The sequence below is a fragment of the Rissa tridactyla genome, chromosome 6 (genome assembly GCF_028500815.1).
Source record: "Rissa tridactyla isolate bRisTri1 chromosome 6, bRisTri1.patW.cur.20221130, whole genome shotgun sequence".
NCBI lineage: Eukaryota > Metazoa > Chordata > Aves > Charadriiformes > Laridae > Rissa > Rissa tridactyla.
In genome coordinates this window covers 6,664,420-6,687,205 of record NC_071471.1, presented here as the reverse complement: position 1 = coordinate 6,687,205, position 22,786 = coordinate 6,664,420, and the positions used below count along the sequence as shown (strand labels likewise).

The 22,786-nt window shown below is 40.6% G+C and overlaps 1 protein-coding gene across 2 annotated transcripts in view; it reads right to left on the bottom strand.

Moving 5' to 3' along the window:
* The window catches only part of GOLIM4 (golgi integral membrane protein 4), a 34,281-nt gene that overhangs the window by 2,915 nt on the left and 8,580 nt on the right, over positions 1-22,786 (bottom strand). Inside the window, exons 2-14 of one of the 2 annotated variants that reach the window (XM_054206724.1) lie at positions 16,004-16,078; positions 14,919-14,968; positions 14,128-14,181; positions 13,465-13,615; positions 12,051-12,133; positions 11,353-11,436; positions 8,174-8,341; positions 7,012-7,344; positions 5,599-5,837; positions 4,315-4,394; positions 3,712-3,824; positions 2,335-2,502; positions 1,530-1,598 (exon numbers count right to left, since the gene is read on the bottom strand). In XM_054206724.1, coding sequence (XP_054062699.1) covers positions 1,530-1,598; positions 2,335-2,502; positions 3,712-3,824; positions 4,315-4,394; positions 5,599-5,837; positions 7,012-7,344; positions 8,174-8,341; positions 11,353-11,436; positions 12,051-12,133; positions 13,465-13,615; positions 14,128-14,181; positions 14,919-14,968; positions 16,004-16,078 — 1,667 coding nt within the window. The remainder of the gene's footprint in view (positions 1-1,529; positions 1,599-2,334; positions 2,503-3,711; positions 3,825-4,314; positions 4,395-5,598; positions 5,838-7,011; positions 7,345-8,173; positions 8,342-11,352; positions 11,437-12,050; positions 12,134-13,464; positions 13,616-14,127; positions 14,182-14,918; positions 14,969-16,003; positions 16,079-22,786) is intronic. The other variant, XM_054206725.1, reaches the window with a different exon arrangement.

Below are 22,786 nucleotides of genomic sequence, written 5' to 3'. Positions count from 1 at the left end.
AAGAACAGGCCACACTAAATCTGTTTTCCAGATGTTCAGATCTTGATCTATCACTTCTTTCTTTTATGTCAGCACTTTCCCTCACTTCCACATCCCTTTATGGGTAGGTGCAAATTTGAAAGAGGCAAGCTTTTCGAGGTAAGCTTGATTTGCTTTTGGAGAATGCTATTATGCCCAGCTGCTCCAAATGGTGTCCCGTAAGATGGGCAAAATGCTTCTGTAAGGCCGTACAGCTCTCCCCGTGGAAAAAAGCTGTTTCACCTGTCTGGGAAGCGTTCGCCACTCAGTGCTGCCACCTCCCCCTGCTACAAAGAGCAAGGATGAGAGCGCGGCTTTCCACAGCGCTCCCTCCCTCTAGCAGCTGCCATCCCACTCTCCTGAAGAGCAGCAGCAACACCCTTCTCGACAGCAGCAGCAGGAGAGAATACTTAGTAGCCGCTTCCAACGGGAGGCAAAGCTGCTTGCGAACAAGTTCCTTGGGGTTAGGTATTGCTGCCCACGGAAGGGCAGCCATCAGCCCTGGATCACTTTGAGGGATATATGGGAAAGATCTGAACAGCAATGAATAATTGAGTCAACCGACTAAAGCAACTATTCCTGATTACGGCATCTTAACTCTTTCTTGATTGCTCATTCAATCACTGCTCGCTCTTTACTACTTCCAGTAAGCACGCTGGTCAGAGGGCTTTATGAAACATGTATTAAATTACTTCCTGTAAGCTGAAGAGTTATTGCCAAAGGCCAACTACTCCCAGTTCCTAATGACCTGCTTTGATTTAAGTAACCGTATTTTGGACCGGTGAATTCTAAGTGCATACCAGCTAATCTAGACAAAGTGATCCCCATAAGGCAGTAATGAGTAGCCGTGTCCATTGCTTTTTGTAAATCATTATATATGAAGTAGAAAATAGCAACTGATAGGTACGTACTGAAGAACTGCAGGGCAGCTTATGCGAGCACATGCGTAATGAGCGTGCCATTCAACATCCGAAGGAAAAAGGCCCTTCCCTCCTTATCTCCTCCAGTTCAAAGCAATGTGCTAACAGCTTCCCGACTGTTTGGCTCCCAGAATAGTAGGGCTTTACATAACTTGGATTGATTAGGAGGAGCACAGATAAATCAAAGTCAGAGCTAAGGAGTAAGTAAGTAACTGGCCAAGAAAGCGGTGTGCCCAGAACAGCAGTGTGTCATTAGAGATGCAAAGTTAATGAGGTTTTCCATGACCTTCAGGGGGCTTGAGGTTTTCGAGAATTTTTCCTTCTGTTGTGAATGGCTTAATCTTTTCAATTATTGCACAATTAATACCGTGTTGCATGGAAGACTAATGGATTGCAGCATAGAAGCCTGCGTAACACTAAATGAGTCCAGAAGTGGACAGCAGAGTAACGGCAAAGACTTCTTAAGTTTTATGAAGTCAGATAAGAGTGATTTGGGTTCATTTTGCAGTTACAAAAGATACCAACGTTGAACATTAAGGGAGCTGTGCTATGTGACCTGAGCCCACAGATGCCTTATGTCTGTTTTCTTACCTCCTCTTCTCCTTCTTCCTGGTATTGTTCATCCACATTATCTTCCTGCTGGTCTGGATTTCCTGCCATCTGGAAAAAGATCATATAAAAATTGAGCTCTATGTGCACGCCTATTAACTTTAGAAGACTGAAGGTTAAAGCTTCTTGTTCTGGAACTAAAACTTTATGTAAAGCTGAAGTAACAATAATAGCATAAGAAGTTACAGTGCGTTCATTAGCATTAATGATAGCCTGGCCACATGATTTAGAACAGCCCTAAATTAAAAAATAGAGAGCAGATTATAATAAAAATCACCTCACAGAATAAAGCAAGACTTTCCATACTAAGCAGGAAGACAATGAAATATTCACACCATTAAAGACCAATGCCATAAAAATACAGATTTTTGTCTGCCTAGAGGAGTTTACAGTTTAGACACGGCTGAAATGCGCAGCGTTCAGTGGAATGGCCATTGAAGGAAAGTGACACCACTGCTTACAGTTGAGTGAGTGTTGATGGCATGGAAGTGGCATAGAAGGGATTTGGGCAGAGACACGAGGACTGTATGAACGGGTGTGCTTGCGGGGGCTCGTGGGGAGGTAAATACAGGGGTCTTGAACTATGAGACTACAGAAGCTCGCTGAGCGGAGCCAGTGATGAAAGACATACCAGTGTATCACCAGGAGTAATTCCGCACTTTTACCTGCACACGTCATATATGGCTTAAGAGAGATCTTTAAACATCCAAGTTCAGTGTTCTCTCGCCAAGCTGTGCTACACTGTCCTTAAAGAGGACCTACAGACGCTTCCTTTCCCTTTACTGACCACTAGGTGCTCTCCCATTCCCGGACGTCCTTGTTTCGGACTGTTTTGCTTGTGCTTTTCATTTTCATCTGGTAGATTTTCTTCTCTCTCTTGCTCAGCTTCCTCAAATTCATCTTCTCCCTGATTGTTGGGGTCATCAGCAGGATTCACATCTTCCACGGCTGCTTTCTGTAATTTTCAGAAGTGAATGTTAAATACGTATTTTTATCTCACAGTCCAATTCCATTTCACCTGAAGGTTACCCTAGCGTGAGCTATTGAAGAGCCAACTCCGTTCCCACTGAAACCAGCCGGAATCTCTCTCCAGGCATCAGGGGTCACTGGTCAAACCCCAGCCAGTACAGAAGTGTCAGTTCCTGAAAGAAGTCGTCCTTCGGCACTGAAGGCAGACGGAAGTGCAGTATGCACATCTGTCTGCTAAAAACCGGACTGAAGCTGGTGACTTATTTCACACAGGCTGTTGAATTCCTTTTGTTTACCGACTCTCTGACAACTGACAGTGCCTGATAAGGCCAGGTGAGAAAAGATAAGAGTTTAAAGGCTCATGGCTCAAAGAGCTGATGCGATCTTGCAGTGCCGCTCTGTCCTGTAACACTGACCTTGTCTACATTTATAATAAAACAAAGGAAAACAACACTCACTTTTCATAATACTTTGCCATTCAAAAACCGAGCATCTTCTTTCTGGTTATCATTCAATCATTCAGTAAAAGCATTTCTGATATGTCTACAGCTGACAAGTTAAAGATCCTTTAGAAATATTTCCTATACAACTTAATTTGCTGAGGGAGAGGGGAGTAAAGATGATAGGCTTGATCTCCCACACCACCAACTAAGACGGAACTTGGGGGAAGGCAGAGGACTGAACCTCCTGCATCCAGATCTCTGTGCAGTCGGTACCACGGCTGTGTTCAGTGCTGAAGTATGTCCTCTTCCAGGATCTCACACTTCTGTACTGACTCCAGCTGGTTTCAGTGGCTGTTGAGTTGGCTCTTACCCTCTTAACTAACAATAGTCTGAAAAACACCATCACCGCTCTTTTTGACTGACCAACAGTGAGTTACTCCTGTTATTTTTGTAACCCAAGTTTACCTATTCAAGTCCCAGCTAAGTCCAAATGCTTTATTCCACCTGAAACACAGATCAAAGGAATGTAGAAAAGCAACTTGCTTCCAACAAGGCAACTTTTTTTAATTCCTTCCCAAATCAGTACGAACAACTTTAAATAGATCTTAGATGTAGTTTTGAACTGTCAAACCTGTCTTCCTAGCAGACCTCTGGTTGATCTTATTTTTGCCACACACGATTATGTTAGATGGGACTTGTGGGTTTTCACTTCAGTAACGACTGCAATCCATAGCATCTTAATTCATACTCACTGATTCACCAGCACGCTGATTTTCTACTTTATGTTCTGGTTCTTGCCGTTCATTTGCGTTATTTTGATCATCATCTTCACCTTCATCCTGGTGCTGGTTGTCGCGTTCATAAGCTGACAAATTTTTGATATTATTATTTTATTAGAGCAGCTTCCAGTTAGCCTTTTTCAGAGTCTCCTATATAACTAGCTTCCACATGTGCTCTCAGCAGCAGGCAGCCTTCACCTAAAAAGCTACCTAAACATGTAACGCTAACAGAATTGTTTTACTGCTAGTAGGAAACCGATGCTGAAAGATAATATAATTTGAAGAGATCAAACAAAATCATGAGCAGAGCCAGGAATGTAACCAAGATCTACAAAGCCCTATCCTAGCAGCTCAGTCAAAAGGACAATTTTCCTTTCAGGAATGCGGATATGATCTTTAGTAATAGCTGTATTTCACCCAGTCAGTTCAGCCAGTGTTATTTGAGCTTCTGGTTTTAAATTGCAACTTTATATTTCACTTGAATCCAAACTGGATATGAAATGAACATTAAAATTTCACACAAAGGCAGTACACAGGGAACCTGCGAACATGGTAGGGACAGAAATTTTACCGTACCTCCTTCCTCTTCCTGAATACCTTGCTCTTCCTCCCCTTGTACAATATCATGGTCCATGGTATCATAATGAGCCTGTTGGCTGAGAACATTAAATGCAAATACATCATTTCGGTTTCAAAAAAGTGTGGGTTTGCTTTAATAAGCAAATCATGCTACTGCATCGCTGCCTCTCCCAGCTCCTCCCAGAATGGGTTCCAGTTTAGCTTTCTATTACCTCACGTTTTCTCACATCATCTTTCCTGAAAGACTTTCCTTAAGACTTTCTTGTCCTACTATACCAACTTCTGTACTTTTATTTCTCCGTATATCAACGGGACCTACCTTGTATTTTTAAAACTGCTCAGTTAGTATATTCCGTAATCAAAGCACAAATACTACGAACTGGAGGTGAAGAACCTCTCAGATAAATGGCCTTAAAGCCAGACTACGTGGATCAGTTCTTTTGTTGACTGAGCAGTTTTAGCTTTCATCTTGAAAGGGCGTTTACATGTGTTAGTCTTGCAGGACTGAATATTTTGACTATCAATTTCTGAAAGGTTTTCTCATACCAAAATACTTTAAGAACACCGGTGAAGTTAATACTCAATATTTCAACACTTCAGCAAAGAAAATTCAATGGGCTTAAGATTCCAAAAGAGAAAAAATTGTCACTAACAATTTTAAACTAAGCGTAAGGAAACATGATCAGGAGGGTGAAAGGCACGTAGAAGCTACAGTATGATGAATATAACTGCATTCACAACAACTTTATGACACTAACAGGGTGTTGGTTTCTCCTGAAGTCCTGCTTTTGTCTCTACAACGCAAATAATAGTAGTGCCTCTTGTCCAGAAAGTCCTCATGGAATTACTTAAAAACAGCATCTCACATTTAAGAGGAACTTTAGTTTAGGTACCTTAATGCATATCTGATACTGGAGCTCCTCAGTACTACAAGATCATCATTGCTGCTTAGCAGAAAATAATTACTAATTTAAAGCAAGCTTTCAGACAAGGGGCATTGTATGCCAGAAGGCCCTAACCTCCTCCAAGGATGTGCATGGCAATGTACACTCATTAATCCAGACTTCAGAGGCTTCCATAGTAGAAGGAAAATAAAAGAAGGAAAAAACCCCTTAAAATAGCAATCAGATTTATCCTTGGAAAGAAGATGAGGCTCAGTGAATTTAGTTTCTGGGCAGTTTCAGTTTACAGCCCTAAACCGGCCTCTTTTCAAAGGTGGTATGGTGGAAGCCATAAAAGCCAGAGCACAGGCCGTGACAAACTCATGTAAAAGAATCTAACCTTAGCTGGTTTTTATAGAGTTTCTCTCCTTGTTCTGCCTGTTTCTGCAGCTGAAGCTCTTTTTCTTCAAGCTGTTGTTGCCGTAATAGCTGTCCTCGCAGTCGTTGCTGGTGTAGGGATTCCTGATGTTCTCGTAGCCGATTGGCTTCCTCTGCTCTTTGGGCTGCAAGATGTTGCTGCTCTAGCTGTTGTTCATAAGCTGGCTTATGTCTTTTTAGTACAGCTTTTGTTGATGTTACCTGTCAAAAAAATGTGTTAATCGTAGATCAACCACAATCTCAAGGATCAGAAACAAGCAGGAGGCAACCTGTCACAAGAGGGAAAGATATGCAGATGCTACATGCAACAGGCAAAATTACAGCCAAATTATTTTAAGTTTTCTTGTCTCTGCTTAAAGTTTAATTATTTTTTTTGAACACAGACTGGAAGTGTCTGGGGTGTTTGTGGAGGACACGGGGAAGGAAGAGGAGATAATGGGCTGGGGGAAGCCATACTTTTCTTAGACATCAATAATAATAACCCCCCCAACATATTACCAGTAGAAGGAAGGTTTGATGGCTGACAATTAAGACAGCAAATATGTTTCCGTTGATTTAACTGGTAATTTCAGTAGGGTTGCTTTGAGCCTTAAGTGAGACACTGCACATTTTTTACAGCCAGTAACTCCAGTTTCACAGCTTAACCCGTTGCTGCTGGTCTAACCCACTGCACCTTTCAACAAGGGCTTTTCATCGCATTGGAGTATAGAATTCATCTGCTAAGAAAGTAAGTGTTTACAAAACCTAAGGTGAGATCAGTAAAATATATTTTCCACTGGAGATCCCATCAAGAATGTAAATCCAGGATTTGCTGGTCTTATTTAGAGACGCATTGAGCAAGACTTGCCAGTGCTGCGCGCTGATTTCCCCTGGCTATTTTAGGTATGTTCATCTTGCAGTTAAAATTTCCTGTCAAATGGCAGCGAACATTTAGATGGAAACGTGTTTACAGAAGGTAGATATATCTGACAAGGAAAACACACTGCAATTTGCTGAGATGTGTCAAATTAGTGACGCAGCATCAAAATGCTGGAAATAAGTCTCATTCTTTCTTCTTCCCATCAGCTACTACAGGCCTCAAATTTAAAGTAGGAGATGGGATTCAACCCGACTGCTCTTTTTTTCCATCTGTTGCTTCCCATCAGCAGAATTAATGCTCATTAAGCTGCATTTGACAAGCACTTCAGTACCTGTGTGCTGAAGTTGAGCCTGAATCCTATGCATCCAAGTGCTCTGAATCCCACACTTTCTATAAATGCGACGCTGATTTTACCCAGAAATAGGCGAGTACAATACAGGGCCAGCAATATTAAGAGATGCCTCCATTTAAACAGCAAATCTAATCAATTAGTACAAAGCGAAAAGAGCTCCGTACCTCTGAATGAAGATGATCACCCAACATGTTGGTTTCTTCTTCTTTCTGTTCTTGTTTTTTCCACTCATGCTCTTCTGGTACTTGATCCTGTTCCTCCTCTAAGTGCTCCGGCTGACCTGCCTGCTCCATTTCTTCCTCTTCAAGTTCTTTTTTGCGTTCCTCTTCAACTTGATTAACACGTTGCTCATCATCCTCTCCAGCTTCTTGTTGCTCCTGAATATTTAGTTCTTTGGCATGCTGGCCCTCACTAGTCCTTCTTTGCGGGTGAAAAGGCTCAGCTCTGTCTTCTTTTTCCTGGGTGTTTATTTCTTCTCTCTCTTTTGACTTCTCATCCTGCAAAACATACACAAAATTATGCGTGCACAAGATATTATGGATTTCATATTTTCAAGAGAGCCAAGCACCAGATACGGATGCCTTTATTCCAGCCCGCAGTAGCGAAGCTGTTGTCAGGGGAGCCAAATGCCCGCTTTGGAACAAGCTTTCCCTCCTGCCAGACGGTGTCGATACCCGATTCTTGGCTCTGCAGAGCGACACAAGGTGTTGTGCAATTGCACCATAAAGTAGGTTAAGCCTTGTTTTATCTGCAGTGGAACAAAACTATTACAATTTTGTATCTACAAAGGAAGTTTTGTATTTTTATTTCCTGTGGGTTCTGCTGGCCAAGAAATCTTCTAAAACAAAACTAAAACTGATACTGTAACTTCTAGACTTTGCCCACAACTTTGCTTGATTTCTTTCTGAACATCGGATAGTGTGCCCATTTCAAATATACCGACTGAAGTGTGTTGCTGAAACTTAAGACATGTGAAAAGACAATTTCTTCAGAACTTGTTAAAGCTTTTCTGTAACACATGAGATATCTAAAATATTAAAGACCGCTTATTATGAAAAAAAAAAAATCGAGATTTTTAGCAACTTCTTAAAACAGCTTACATAAACCAGTTGTAAGTGCATTTAGTGCTGTGAGAAAAGGTCATCACGAATATATTTGCTCATGAATATGCTCAATAAGATGAAACAGTTCCTTACTACTTTACTCAAGAACTGACAAACATGTACAATTAAACATCCTCTTCTAATGGAAGTTAAGCGCATAGCTAGCATTTTGCTGAGTAAGAACCATTTCCGATAGCGTCTGTAGGCAGTCAGTGCTTTATACCTCCTTACGCTCTCCAGCCACAGCTTCATGGAGCGTTGGGAGGTCACTGCGGGGAGACAGCGCTCGCGCCTCCGGTTGCTCCTTTGGCCGTTCTGACTTCTCAGGCTGTCGGAAACTTGGCATTTTGTTGAGCGTGTCCTTCAACTGCTTGTATTCCTCCACCTGGGACTAAAGGCAACACATTAATTATAACGTGTCCAAATCAATTTCTTAATAAAACGTAGTCACCTCAGAGTGAACTCGCTGGCAAGACATACGGTAGAAAGACTCAATATTCACATCAGGGCAAACACCAGGGAGGAGAAAGGACGGGAGCTTTTAAAATTGGTGGTTTCCACGCACTAGATAGCATTGATTCATCACAATCTTTTCAGCCAAAGTGCACATGCATACAAAGTATATTAGAAAAGTCTGCGGGACGAAGACAAAGATTTGTTTTATTCATGCCAAGCAGGAGAATTTTCACAAGGGGGTGATGCCGTTTCTTGGCAGACTAAAGCGAGGGGAATTGAGAGCGCCACAGCTTCTCCTTTACTGGTAGAAAGAAGCACAGTTCTTTCACAAACAGTAGCTTTAAAGTATATATACGTGTCATGAAAATGCCGAATTCTCAACATTTAGACTGGTGTTACACAAGACAAGGGCCAACATAGAGAACTGAGGCAAAGAAAGTCATAGTACACCTTTGGTGAGGAGCAAGGAAAAAAAGAAGGAAGAAAGAAAAAAAAAAAAAAGAAGAAAAAGAGATAAAATGTATATTTCTAAAGTCTTCCTGAAATGCAACAGTAAAGTGTTGTAATTTGATTTGCTGTTGAACTTGGTACAAAAGAGGATACTTTCAAAAGTATGCGTGTGTGTGTGTGTAGATATATATACACACACACATATATAAAAAGTATATATATGTATATATATATACACATACTTTAAGGTCCAGTATGAGAATCCAGACTGGTTGGTACATCAGTCCCTGTCTCTACAGCAGACACAGAAGAAAGATTATCTCAGAAAGTAAAATTTTTCGAGATGGACTGGATTTATAAAAGCTGATCAGCTGCACATGCAAAAAGTGGCGCCCCACGAGAGGGTGTCTCTGTTGCTGCAGTGGAGGTGGTGGGTGTGTTTACTGCCCATTCTGATGTCAGAGGTGCATTTCATAATCCTTTCAAAAATTCCGGTTAAAAGACTGGCTACAATTTACGCTGGGTGACTGAGTACGTCATTCTGTGTGTTATGTGGTATCATAGCAATCAATAGTACAGCAGACAGGCGTGATGCATTGATGTACAATGCAGAATACTCGTACAAAACAATATCCACAGTGCTACAGATTGACATGATGCAATGCATAACAGCTCCGAAGCTAGACGCACCTCGAAGCATCTTCAAAAGACTAGAGCATCCGTTAAAACAGACGGGCCTAAAAGCAAAGCAGAACGCACAGTAATTACTTTTGTCATTACAGAGGGATAATTCTGTTTCCTGATTAACTGTTGGAGAGTCCAATAAGAAATTTTAGAGGAAAAAATAGTATTTACTTAACATAAGACCAATATGCAGGTGCCTGATTATTTTTTTCCCCAATCACGGACCATGCAGAGAGATTAATGTACTAAGATATTTAAACAGTGCACATCCAGATCAGAATTCAAGTATTCCGTTCCACTGCATGAGCCATCCTAAGCTGAACATTGTGATTCAAGGCCATAGCCTAAGAGGTATTAATACTGGCAGAAAGACAGGGTTTATAAAAATATATAATGGATCTGTCTGGCTGTCTGAGCTATGGAAAAGTACAAAGATTACAGTGCCTTAAAGATTCAGGTCACAAATTCATTAGAGCGGTATTGACTACTGATATTTAATGTCTAGAATAGACTTAGAAATAGAGGGTTCACTTATCGAGCTGTGTTTCTAAACAATAATCCCTTGTGAACTTTCTGGAGCTGGTTTGCAGGAGAAACTGTGGAACTGTGCTAAATACCTTCTGTTCTGAAAGGATGTGCAAGACCCTTTCCTTGAAGGAAAGGTTCTCCATAGGATAAATGCCACATTCTGATCGCAGATAGAAAGGCTTTGCGTGACACAGGTTTTCTAGGTAAAGAACTGAATCAAAGCCAGGAGAATGCTTACGTGGAACTTCCCTTTGGATTTGGTGAACCTTAAATCAGACCCTGGATTTGCCTTTGTGGAATTTCAGATGTTAGCAAATACATAACAAGTAGCTAATGTGGCCAGTGGAAGAAGAGCTTAAAATTAGCTGCCAGCGTATTTTAATACTGGAAATTAAGATTCTTCATATATTTAGTCTATGAGGGACTTTCCTGGTCTTTCCCTATTTTTTGAATATCTACACATATTGACATGCCCAACAGGCAGAACTTGGGGGGGGAAGATCCAATGCTTTTAGTGCTGCTAATGATTTTGTGGACCGTGAAAATACTTAAATGAAGAAAATTAGTCAGGAATAAAAATAACTTCACTCTGCCTCATTGCCTTTCCCTCTGATCTTTCACCAATAGTCCTCCTCTGCTCCAACATTACTCCTACTTTCAGATTCCCTGTGGCCTACACAGCTTGTACTGGCACAGCTGACTGCATTTGCAATAGTCTAGCAAAGTTTGCACTTCATGCATAATTTACTTGAAAATGACATTTAAGAAAGGTAATGCTGCTGCTTTTTTTTTTTTTAATTCCACCTGGAATTTACATTCCTCCCTATATACTCTACCTCTGTTGCACTGATGTATATAGCCTTATAAACCTTCCACCCATGCACAAAAGAGGGACTTTATAGTATACCAGCATCCAGGTCTTTATAACGATACACGTGTCACAGTGTGGGATGTTAAACTAACAGAAGTTCTTATCAGAGAAGACAGAGAAAGAAAGGTATTTGACAGCTCTCATGGAAGCAGAGATACTCTTCTTATCAGTAATACATGCACTCTTGGGCCTATAACACAGCTTTTTATTTTCCGACAGCCCTGTGATTTGTTGCAGCTTCTTCTTAAGAGCAACCCTTTAACTCATGCATTTCCCTGCAGTGCGCAGCACGGTGCTAACTGCAAATCCCCCATGCGAAAGGCTACATGCATAATAACATTACGGTCCGCTGAACTAGGAGAAGCAAGTTCTAGGAGGATTAGAGCTAAGGAGAAGCTGCTTTCCTTTCTGACCTGTGCAGCAGCTAGTGCACTCTTGTGGTCTTCCAATGTCACTACAAGCTGGTTGTGTTGGGAGAGTAAGTTCTTATGCTGTTGCTACACAAAAAGAAGAAGATTACACGTTTCACATAAAGTTCATTCGAAAGGTAAATGAGGTAGCCTGGGGGATTTGGAACTAGGAAGATAATTCAATTTATTTCGAAAAGAAAATCCTGAGTTGGAATGACAGCATTTATTTATTTAACATGGAATGCATATTAAACACGCAGAGAAAGCAAGCATGCCAGGAAAGAAAATTTTGGAGGCCAGAATTTGTGTAACTAAAATAAAGTTTAAGGTTGGAGTAGATGTTGATGAATGCTAAAAAAGAGAGCTGGAAAACATTCATCTCAGCAAACTTAGTTTGCCAAAATACCATTCTTAACTTGCAAAGTTAATTTTCCAATTCCAATTTCTATACTAAACATTGCTCTTCCAATTCTTCCATATTTTTGGTTTGTTTTTTTTTTTTCCCCCAAATCAGCACGTACCTAAAGTGCATGCCTAAGGTGGCAAAAGACAAGAAATCCAGTTCAGGCATATTCTTCTCCTTTTTGCCACATAACAGCAACTACAAGTCTTCAGCATAGCCCATTTCTGGCTTGTTAAAACCGGGGAAAGTTTTTCTTTTTCCTAATGGTCTTGAAAGTTCTCCTCAAAGCAAAGCCTACCTTCACATCTTGTAGCTGGGTGTGAATGTCTTGGTGAGCTTTTCTCAACTGTCTGTTCTCCTCCCGTAAGTTATACAGGGATTCTGTTTAAAAGAAATGGCATACAGAATTTAAACCCAGTCAGATATATAATACTAGATTAAGCACCAAAATTAAGACTGTAACAACAAACTACATAAAATCCTACAAAACTGCTATAGTAAAAATGGATTAGAGTAATCGTATGGCTTCTTTATGTTACATCTCTCCCCAGCCCTATAAGAAACCTTATGTTTTCAAGCAGAAAAATGTAAAATTTCATTAAATTTCATATTAGCACACCCAGTCTGCAACTGGAATTATGCATCACTGTTCATGCTGGGACTGCAGACAGCAAAATTCATTATGGTAATCAGGATCTTCAAAACACAGAGAGGAAGCCACCCTCCTCTTCCCCCACATTGCATCTGGCGAGTGAGAGCTTTATGTCGTAGGACTAAGCTATTCTTCTGGAAAAGGTGCCCAGATGGCCAGCATACTTAAAAAGCTTTACATTCTGGGACCAGGGAGAGGGGCTTCTTTTCCCCTACTTCTTACATTATGTTGATGTGGAATATTGCAAGCAGACACAGGCAAGCTCTTCCCACACTCCAAGCTGCTAGGCTGCAATCTAGCTCCGTCCAAGAGCCGAGCTGTGTGACTCCATTGGTGTGGTGCCAAGGCAGAGCTAATAAACACAGCCTCTGCCTGCAAAATTCTGTGCAGACAAAACTGCAGACAGCTCCAAAACCAACTCCTGTGTTCGTGACACATGGCAGAAAGCGGCTGAAGGCCCTTGATGGGGAGAGCCCCGTCCTTTTGTTCTACGCAATTGTGTAATTAGGATTCAGGAGGTCTGCAAAGTGCAAAGAATCTCTTTGACAAGAAATTGGATGTTAAGAGTAAAAAAATGAATACTTCTTCATCCAAGTACATAGGTGCAACATGTCTCAGAGAAGCTGCTTGATACAAGAAAACTAGGTCTGAACTGTATGTAAAGTCGCTTCATAAAGAGGTGCAATTAAATATTTGACAGAAGTGGCAAACATTCTTAGATTACCCTTTTTTCTAAATGAAAGGCAAAGAGGCAAATCTGTTTTTCCAGGCTTGTAAGTCTTAGAACTAAAAATGAAAGACTGGATAAACCATCCTCTGACACTTGACGAGCTTTTAAGTGCTGTGTTTCTTACTATTTCTCTAATCCAGATAGAAACACATATGAATTCAGAAAGACACCGCAGAAAAACATCAAGAAAATGTAACTTATCGGGAGGGATAAGACATATGAATGACCTGTTAGCGAGAACAGAGACGATGCCTTTCTGTCTCACATCACACAAAACACCATGACAAATACACACTTTAATGTGGGCAGCCAGATACAGGTTGCATATACCCTTCAGCTTAGAGATCTCCTGCTCTTTTTCCTGCTGCAGTTGTAAGTATCGCTCCTTGTGATCGCTGAATGTTCTGCTAAACTCTTCTCCTTGTTTTCGGTGATCTTCCTCAAGCTCAGCATGCTGTTTCTTCAGTTCTTCATGTTGACTCTGCAAATAGCAAGTTGGTCATTGGAACGGTTCCATATCTGCATATCTGGCTAATATTGTCTTTGGCAATTTGTTAAATAAGTCCAGATGAATAGGAAGCATTCACAACAAGAAGTTTATTATTCAAAGCATGCACATTGCAGCTCCTTTCAAACACAAAATGATCTCTGTGATGAGTAGTCTCATGTTCTAGGGCTACGTCACCTCACCCTGCACTGTCCCACTGGGAGCTGCTGAATGTGTTTAAGAAATTCCTGACATGCCAAACTATGTAAAGTCTGATAAGTCAGCGTTCCATACAAGTAATTGCATTTGATAAGATTGAATTACCCGCTGGAAAGCCTGACTAGGCAAAACTGCAGTAAATCATCTTTTAACGGTATGGTTGTAAGAGGAAGGCACCATCGATGTGCTGACATTCTGGAGCGCGTGACCAGGAGCCAGAGAGGCCGTATCTCCCTGATGTAGTAGAACAACAGTGTCCTGTGAAACTGGGTATCGCAGTTACCCACCTTCAACATCTGGTGTTGTACGCTCAGCGCGCTGTATCGGCTATTTGAGTCTTGCTGTAAAAAAAAAACAAAAACGCTGGTGTTAAACGGAACAGTCCTGTCATTCCTCTAACCTCCGTACACACAGTTATTCAGGAGTCACAAGCCAAGGGACGTTAACTCCCCAGGAAACAAATTAATCTCCCCTCTTTGCTTTGAAACATGGCAAGCACATATACTTTGCACTTACTGCAGCAACAATGTATTTTAACTCATCTCACAAACTGCTCCCCAGTTTCAACATGAAGTAGCCATAAAATCCTAATTTACTTGCTTTATAATGAGTTCTCTACAGGTCTCTGGGTGCTTTGCCAAATACAGCTTTCCTTCTGGCACTTGGTATATAAAACAAAGTTTCTTGATGTTTTTATACTTTCCAGTTCAAAGACCATGTGTTAGGAAGTTGTCACTGTGCTTTTCCCTGTGGACTAAGCTACAAAAAGATTTCTAATGTTTTCTCATTCCCCCCTATAAAAATAGTAACATTATGTTCAAACTACCATAAGATAAACAGGAGGATATTTTCTAAACTAATTTTCTGGAAAGATATTAGTATCTCCTGCTACAGCTCAAATAATTAGGAATTGCAGAGCACTTACGCATGCAGAGTAGAAATGGGATAAGTGAGAGCTCTTTCAATGAATATTTTGTAAGGCCTCTTCCTTTGAAGAGTTATAATTGCAAAGTATTTCCTTTTTCTTGCAACACAAATAGCATCAAATATTAATCTTGTACTAGGAACGATGACTTACCCTTCCTTTATTTAGCGTTTCCTGTGCTTCTAGTTTATAAACAAGAAAATCTACAACAAAAAGGAAAATACTGATGAAAAAAAACTCAGGAAGATGAGAATCTGTACTTAAAAAACATAACTGTGGCGTACATAAATTGTCTTAAGAGCTTAATGCTTATGCAGTTACAATTTTTTGTGGAAAAGGACATTTATAAATTGCGTATTCTTGTATTAGGATAAAAAAAATATGTATTTTAAGCAATGTGAAAGTCTAGGCTAAGTTTAATAAAACAGAAGTTTCTCCCTTTGTTCCTTGATCCTCTTTTCAGGATTTGAAAATGCCAACTCACCTTTGCGTGGCAATGGGACAGCTCTACACTAGATGGCACCAGAAAGCTATCGAGAACTCCACGGTAAGAATAATTTCTTACACGTTCTTAATCTTTGCTGAAGTAGTTGTTTTAATTCAGCGGCTGAGTCCTCAGTTTTAGGAAGAATACGGGCTTTATTCTGAAAGTTGTAGCAAATTTAGAACAACAAAAGACTCAGAGAAAACTCAGAGGATGGCATTCTGCTGAAGTTTTGTAGAGGGCAGATGTGTAAGAAACACAACGCATGCCAACAGTTCCCCCTCACACACACCTAGAATTGGATTTTAATCAGAAAAAGGTATATAATCATGTGTTTACCCTTAAACGTGTAAAAAATACTGATTCAGAGTCTAATTTCACATTGATGGAATGCAGGAAAAGATTCCATATTTTTGGAACAAGTTTTAGATTTTCAGCATGCCGGAAGAGGATTTACACACGCCCATCTGCCACACACGTGTTAGGTTTATGTACGTGGATGTACACATACTCTCTGTGTATACTGTACCATGTTGCAGTAACCTGTAAACAGTACTACAAAGATGATTACTTTTTAAAAAGATTAAGTAAATAAATAAAATATACTAAGAAGACCACCACAGACCACCACAAGGTGGTCCTGCTAACGTGTTATACGTTGGTAACTCCTTTAAAATTGACCAAAATACATGTGAAGTTACTTTCTAAAATGCTCAAGTTATCTTAAATGTCAAAGTGAAAAGCACATTTTTACCTTCTTTTGCTTTCTTATGTTCAAGCCTTTCCTTCTGCAATGACTTCTCTAATCTTGACCTGTGCTCATACACAACTGAAAAGAGAAATTTTGTGCACAATTCACTTTAAAAGTAATACATACAAAAAACACCAGCCACCCCCAGCACACCCAGAGAGCACTGGCACAGAATGTATCAGGAAAATACAAGTAGAATGAGGTCATGGGATAAAGGACTGTTTGTATCATTTGGCAGTAACTTTTTTTTATTTTTTGTATGCTTTATTGATCCTGAATTCTGGGTTATTTCCATTGCATAGGCATAGAATGTGACAACCATTTGAGGGACTTGTTTATGGAGACAGTCAGCTATGGTGGATCTACATGAAAGTTACTAAATCCTCTTTCCTTCTTAGGTGTGCAGGTAGACTTTTTCCCTGCTTTCACTCCCTCCTACCTTGTTTGTAAAGAGACAAGGAGATGACAGGACAACCTCACTGCCAGAGTAAACCCTTGCAGCAAACAAATTGTCACAAGGAGGGAAGAGAGATGCACAAGAGCAGGACGGCTTCGAAAGGTGCAGAAGTACAATAGACAGGCTGCTTAGGCTAAGACATGGAGAACCCGAGAGCCATTCCTAAGTTCTTCCAAAAACTTGGAGAACTCAGTTTTACTTCTTTTGGGGAAAGTCTGGATAACAGTACCCTTTTATACCCCAGCACTGCTGAAGACCCACAATGAATGCTCAGCTATAGTGTTCTGCGTTTCTTAGTAAGCACATGCTGACAGCAAGCAGACATATGCTAAAGCACCCTGTACTTGCAGTATCTATATAATCTGAGGAGAATTTGCGGGGTTTTGAGGGGTTTTTTCCCAGTTAAGAAGATAAGGCAGGAAGAACAAAAGAAATCATCTGAAAGGCTAGGACAGCTGAAATGTAAAGCTAATCTGGATACTTCTCTGTAAGGCTAAGGTGTCAGAGATGGCTCATCAGGAAATCATTTCAGTTGGGGAGTAAGATTTAATCTTCACTGATTTTTAAATCCATTTATGCACTTTCTTTAATTGAGTCAAAATACCCACACGATAGTCTAGAGATGACTGAAGGGGTCTGTACGCAGCACTTCAGCCAAAACCCAACAAGCTGAGGATTTAGGGGCACCACTCATAGTACAACCCACAACATCCTCAGCAGAGCAGGGAACGGTAGCCATGCAGTGTGCCACGCGGGGTGTCGCTGTGTTCTCCAGCCAACTCACTGACTACAACAAAAATGCATGTGTTTTTTTGGAAAGATGCTCTGACACCTTTGCTAAAACTCCACAAGCCCTTTGAGGTGACACTGCTACCAGAAGAGTTCTGCTGCTTGTTCTCGTACTGGCCTTCCCTTCGCTCTCACTGCTATGGGTGATGGGACAGTAGGACCTCGCAGTTGGGGACAGGGTGCGTAACAATTTCTTCTGATGGCAGTGCTGGCTGTATGGTTTTTAAGAGCGCAGTAGTGATGACTGGCAGTGACCTGGAACACTGGGTGGCACTGCAAGTGACAGACTGCTCCAGGTTTGATCACAGAAAGCAGAGACAACCTTATTTCTATATTTTTTATGGTATGACAACCACTCTTGGTCATATCAATGGTCCAACAGACCTAGCATGCCATCTCTCAAGACGTGACAAGAGCAGATGCCCAATACAGAATACACACGATGAGTTTACAGTATTTCCTTGGCACCGTCTCCCAGCAATTTATGGCTCCCAAAGACCATCCGAGGCGACGGCAGGTACTTTGCATACACCATTCCAAAATAGATTTTACTTTTCTGAATTTGTCTAATTGTTCGTTGTATCCACGTGTATTTAGGACATCCAATGTCCTCTGGCAGAGAGCGCCACCACTTAGCTGCCAGTAAAGCAGCATTTCATTCAGCTTGTGTTTTGGCCATCTGGCTTTGGATGGCTTTTGCAGGGATGGGGCACATCAGTCCCTGTTTACCCTTTCCTCACCACTCACTAGACTGAAGGTGCATCATCTGAAATACCCTAACAAGTTTGCAGCAAAGGAAAGATATTTAATTAAAACTCCTGCAAATGTACAATTATATTTGCTCAAGCTCAGTTTAACACAAATACGTTTCACAGGCCAAATTTAAATTTGCACGCTTTTAAAGAATTATTAATCTGTATTTATGGAATGTGTGATTTTTCCTTCAAAACTAGGAAACCCATTTTCTGGGAAGTAAACCATTGGTGAACATAAACCTTCAACAGGAAGCATCACATAAAGATTTGTAGCTTGGAAGCCACAGAAAAAACCTCTTGAGCCTTAAAACGTGTTCTTAATTCCACTAAGGTGCATTCTGCAGGCTCTTCAGCTACTGCCTTATCTACAAGTGTTTACATTCTGGCTTAGAAGCTGGACTGCTAATCAGTCCTTGTCATCTGTCTCTTACTTTGCTATTTATCTTCTAAAGTCAAGGGCATCAGTCAAGATGAACTAATGTATCAACATCCTCTGCAACAAACCAAGCACATAATGAATATTCACAAAGTCAGCAGCAAGTGAGCTTTCAGAGAAGGGAAAAAAAATGGCAGCACTACAGTAATGGTTTTATCCAGGCACCAAAGATCGTGAATGCCAAATTATATTGCAAAAGGAACAGTGGCTGTAGCGTAGCAACTCAGGAGGGAAATGAAAATCCATAATGGGTTTCCCCTCCCATGCAGTCAGGGGTGAAAACAGGCTTTTTGGCAAACAGACTAAACCACAAATGGATTCAGAGGTAACATTTCCCATTTCACTTCTTTGCCAGCGCACCTTCCTCAGCTCCTCCTAGTGTTTAACAAGTACGGGGGGCAGGGGGCAAACCCTGTACAACAAACCCATAATAAGGGCAGGAAGAAAGGAGATGGAGAAGGCAATAGTGTGGGTCTCAGGGACCGCGGTGCTCTGTACCTTTCACAGTTAATCGCATCTCTGCTGAGCTTTGGCTCTCCTGTCTTCACCCTCCACTTTCAAGCAATGGCTCTACACCCCTCCCAGGTAGTGCTTCCTCACTGCTACCTTCTGTGTGGCAACCTTTGAAATACGGGAACAGAGCTGGCAATATCTTAAAACAACACTTCAAATGGCCAAAAAAGGCTAAGAAAAACTTTCCCATACATCTCTCCCTGTCTAGTTCATTTACTGGTTGGTTCAGCAATGGTTTTTTTCTGATTAGAGTCCGTAATGTGCAACGTAATGAAGATTTTGATTAAGAATAGTTATTAAGAAAGCATAACCTCCATTCCTCACTTGCTCTTTTGGGGAGCAGGCTGCAGGTCAGATTTTCTAAGTACATATAGGAGTTTATCTCCCGTGAAAGTAAGTTATTCCCACCAGTCAGGAACTTCCCAGGCAAGAAGAGTCCAAACTACACAGCTCTTATTAATCCAGCAGGGGATTTCTCCTTCTACCAGCCTGGAATAAGATGTCCAAGCAAGAATCTCAAAGAAATAAAAACATTGAAAAACATGTTTTCTATTACAAGTTTCCCAGCTGGAGGGTGGAACCTATATAAGGAATGTGACAAATTCCTGCTGGTGTGATGCACTTGACAGGACACTGCACAAACCATTTTTTCCTTGGGTAAGTTCTTAATTTTGTACTGGTCTTTGCACAAATAATTGATCTTTGTTTCTATGTTATATTTGATAGAATGGTACAAAAAAAGGAGAAAAACATTGTCATGTAATGGCTAACATACTCTGTTCCACAGCTGAAATCACTGCAGGCACCAGTTTAATTCTTTAAGTTACCTATACAATGTGAACTACATGAACCACAAAGAACAACACAAATTCACGGAGAGGTGACCCAGCCTCAAAAAGCAGAGCCCAGGAACAAAACCGGTAACATCACAGCTGGTTAAAACACCTTTCACCTTCCACAAGGAAATATTTAACAGTTCTTGAGTTGACCCCAATTAAATCAAGTCCTTGATTTAATATTTTTCTCATACAGAAAAGGAAGTGGAAGAAAAGGGGGGAGGGCTGCGATGCTCTATAGGTTCACAGAAGATTACACCACTTTGACCATCGCTGAACGTTAATTGCAACACAGGAGTCAGGCGATGTGATGAAAGCAAACTTATTTAACAGTCATGGTTATTTCTCTTATCTTTGCTTTGCACCTCTAAGCAGTAAAGCTATCATTAAGCAAAATAAGCCATTATTGGATATTTAAAAGAAAGTCTTTCCTCTTTTACATTATCAGCAATTTTTTAACTGTGTTACTTTGGTATTTTGGTCCATCAGAAGCATGATTCCAGAGTGTAAAATACCCCAGCTCCCACTATCTTAAATGTTGGAAAATTAAGATTACACTGGCATTTAAATATACATGATGCAAGAAATTTTATTAATTTCAATTTTATTGTTTCTTACGCAATTCTGCAATCTTTCTCTGAGCTTACAGTAATACCTTTCATTTAAAACCAGCAGATTTCAGTAGTCTTGGCAACATTCTATGTTATTTTCTCTCAGACTGTGGCAGAGTTGAACTGAAACAGCAGCGTGTGGTAAGCCACACTGGCACTTTTCTAGTAACGCTACAAAGGCCTGTAGAACACAGACTTGTTATAAAAATACAGTTAATTTCCAATTCTTGTCACTGCAAATAGAACCATTTAAAACGCGAACCCAGGCAAATAGCTTTTCTGCTGAGAGTACAGCATTTCCTTGAGCCAAGGAAGAATCCCTTCAATATGGGATGTAGGATAGATTCTCTAGTCCAATGACAATAATTAAAATTTTGATCTCAGAAGATATTTCTTGAGTCATCCATGCTGGGAGAACACGTTATTAATATAGCAAGACCTGCTCCCCAGGCTTTCAGCTCCGTATTTGATTAAGTCAGTGAATCTGATCCACTATTTCACTACTGATACTCTTATCAGAAACAGATTATCAAACTGTGGGTAGCTCCCGGACAAGTATCAGAATTCCCCACCACAGTACAACCCATATAGGTCACACTATACACTCCATCTATCCCAAAGACTCTTAGTCAAGAGTTTAGCAATGAACAGATACTCCAGTGACATTGCAAACATCTAAGAAACAACAGAGGTATTCCCACAATAAAGACTAAGAAAACTGTGTTTTATGTATAGTGCAACAAAACAACATTACAGAAACCATATATTTACAATACAGAAAAAAATATTTACGTTATTTCATATTTTATGCCCCCTTGAGGTTTTCTGTTTTTAATTTATACAAAAAGGACAGAAATAGAAGCCAAGATAATGGGAAACTGATTGTGCGTGAAAAACAAGCATTTTTCTGGCTTAATTATAGAAAAATTTTGCATACAGGAAGGGATGGACCAATCTCATTTTGCTCACTAAAAACCACAACTAGCATTGTGTGCAGTATGACAATTACATTAACTTTAAAACAAGCTCCTACACTTTTCAATTTACTCACGTGAAGAACAAGCGAGTAATAGCTTTGTCAAATTACAGCCAGTCACTGCAAAAGAGAATTCCTCCTAGCAGACTAAACCATGCATCAGCAGTTGTGCTTAAAAATGACCAATGCTTTGACTTAAGTCTCTTTTTGTCATTTATGCTGCTCGAAGCATTAACAATTTTATGAGAGAAGTTTGTATTTAATATCTGGATCTTCATATTCAGGGGTTTTATAGCGTCTGTCATAGACCTACCACTGATTCCAGTTGCACGAGGAAAAAGCGTAACATCTACTGCTTTCAAAGATCCTCCACCAAAAATAACTTAACGATTAAAATGAACGTGTTCCTGTAACTTAGTCAGTACTCCATTAAGAAACTAGAACTGCAGAATGGGACTTGTGCAAGTGGAGATTTGGGTTTGGCTAGCTCACGTGCGGGCAGCCAGCTGTACCCCAGAGCGATGTCCCACCGCGCCGTGCTCCCGATGCAAAGCGGTTCTCCATGAACGAGACGCACTACTGCTACTACTGCAGCTCCGCACAGAGCTCTGGGTGGAGGCTGATCGAGTGCCTGCACTTAGGTCAAAGTTTAGCCATAAACCAGGCAAGATCTACCCAAAGATAACGGAGAACTGACTACGTGCATTTTTATATAACATTTTCAATCTTGGAACACTCTAATTTTTTCTGGCTAAGTTGGAATATATCTGAAAACCCAAAGAATAGTTTGGGAATTACCTGTATCCTGGTAGTTGACATGACAATGAGTGTTGGGAATCCATTAAAGCTCACAGCTGAGTCCTTAACTAAAGCTGTAAGACTCCTGCTTTTGGCTCTACAAACTCCAATTCAGTCCCTGGTGTCTTGCCCGGGATGAGAATTATCACAGATGCTCTCTATGAAACTTGCCCTCTCTCAAGGGATTTTTCCCCACACTAACGTTGCAGAACTCTGTAATGGAGTAGTCAAGGTATAAGAACTAATCATGAGAGAACTTCAAAAAGCTCTGGAATGTGTGGAGAGTTCAGATAAGCATGTAAGAAAATTCACATGCTTATCAAACCTTCAGCTTTCCATCCTCAAAAAGAAAAGAGGGAACTTGAAGCACAGCATGGAGAACCGTTGCAGATCTTATGAAGTTTTTCTTTGACTGCAGTTCTGGAAATGCGGGAATGCTAGGGAATTTGGCACGCTAATGCAGTTCATCCCAGAAACACATGCTTATGGTTCTAAGAAATAGTTGTGGCCTTCTGTTCAATCATAAGGATGATGTGAAAATTAATTTCTAAACTGGAGTAAATACCTACATTTAATAGAATCCTTTTACTCCACCCTGCCTCATATGCTCCCTTT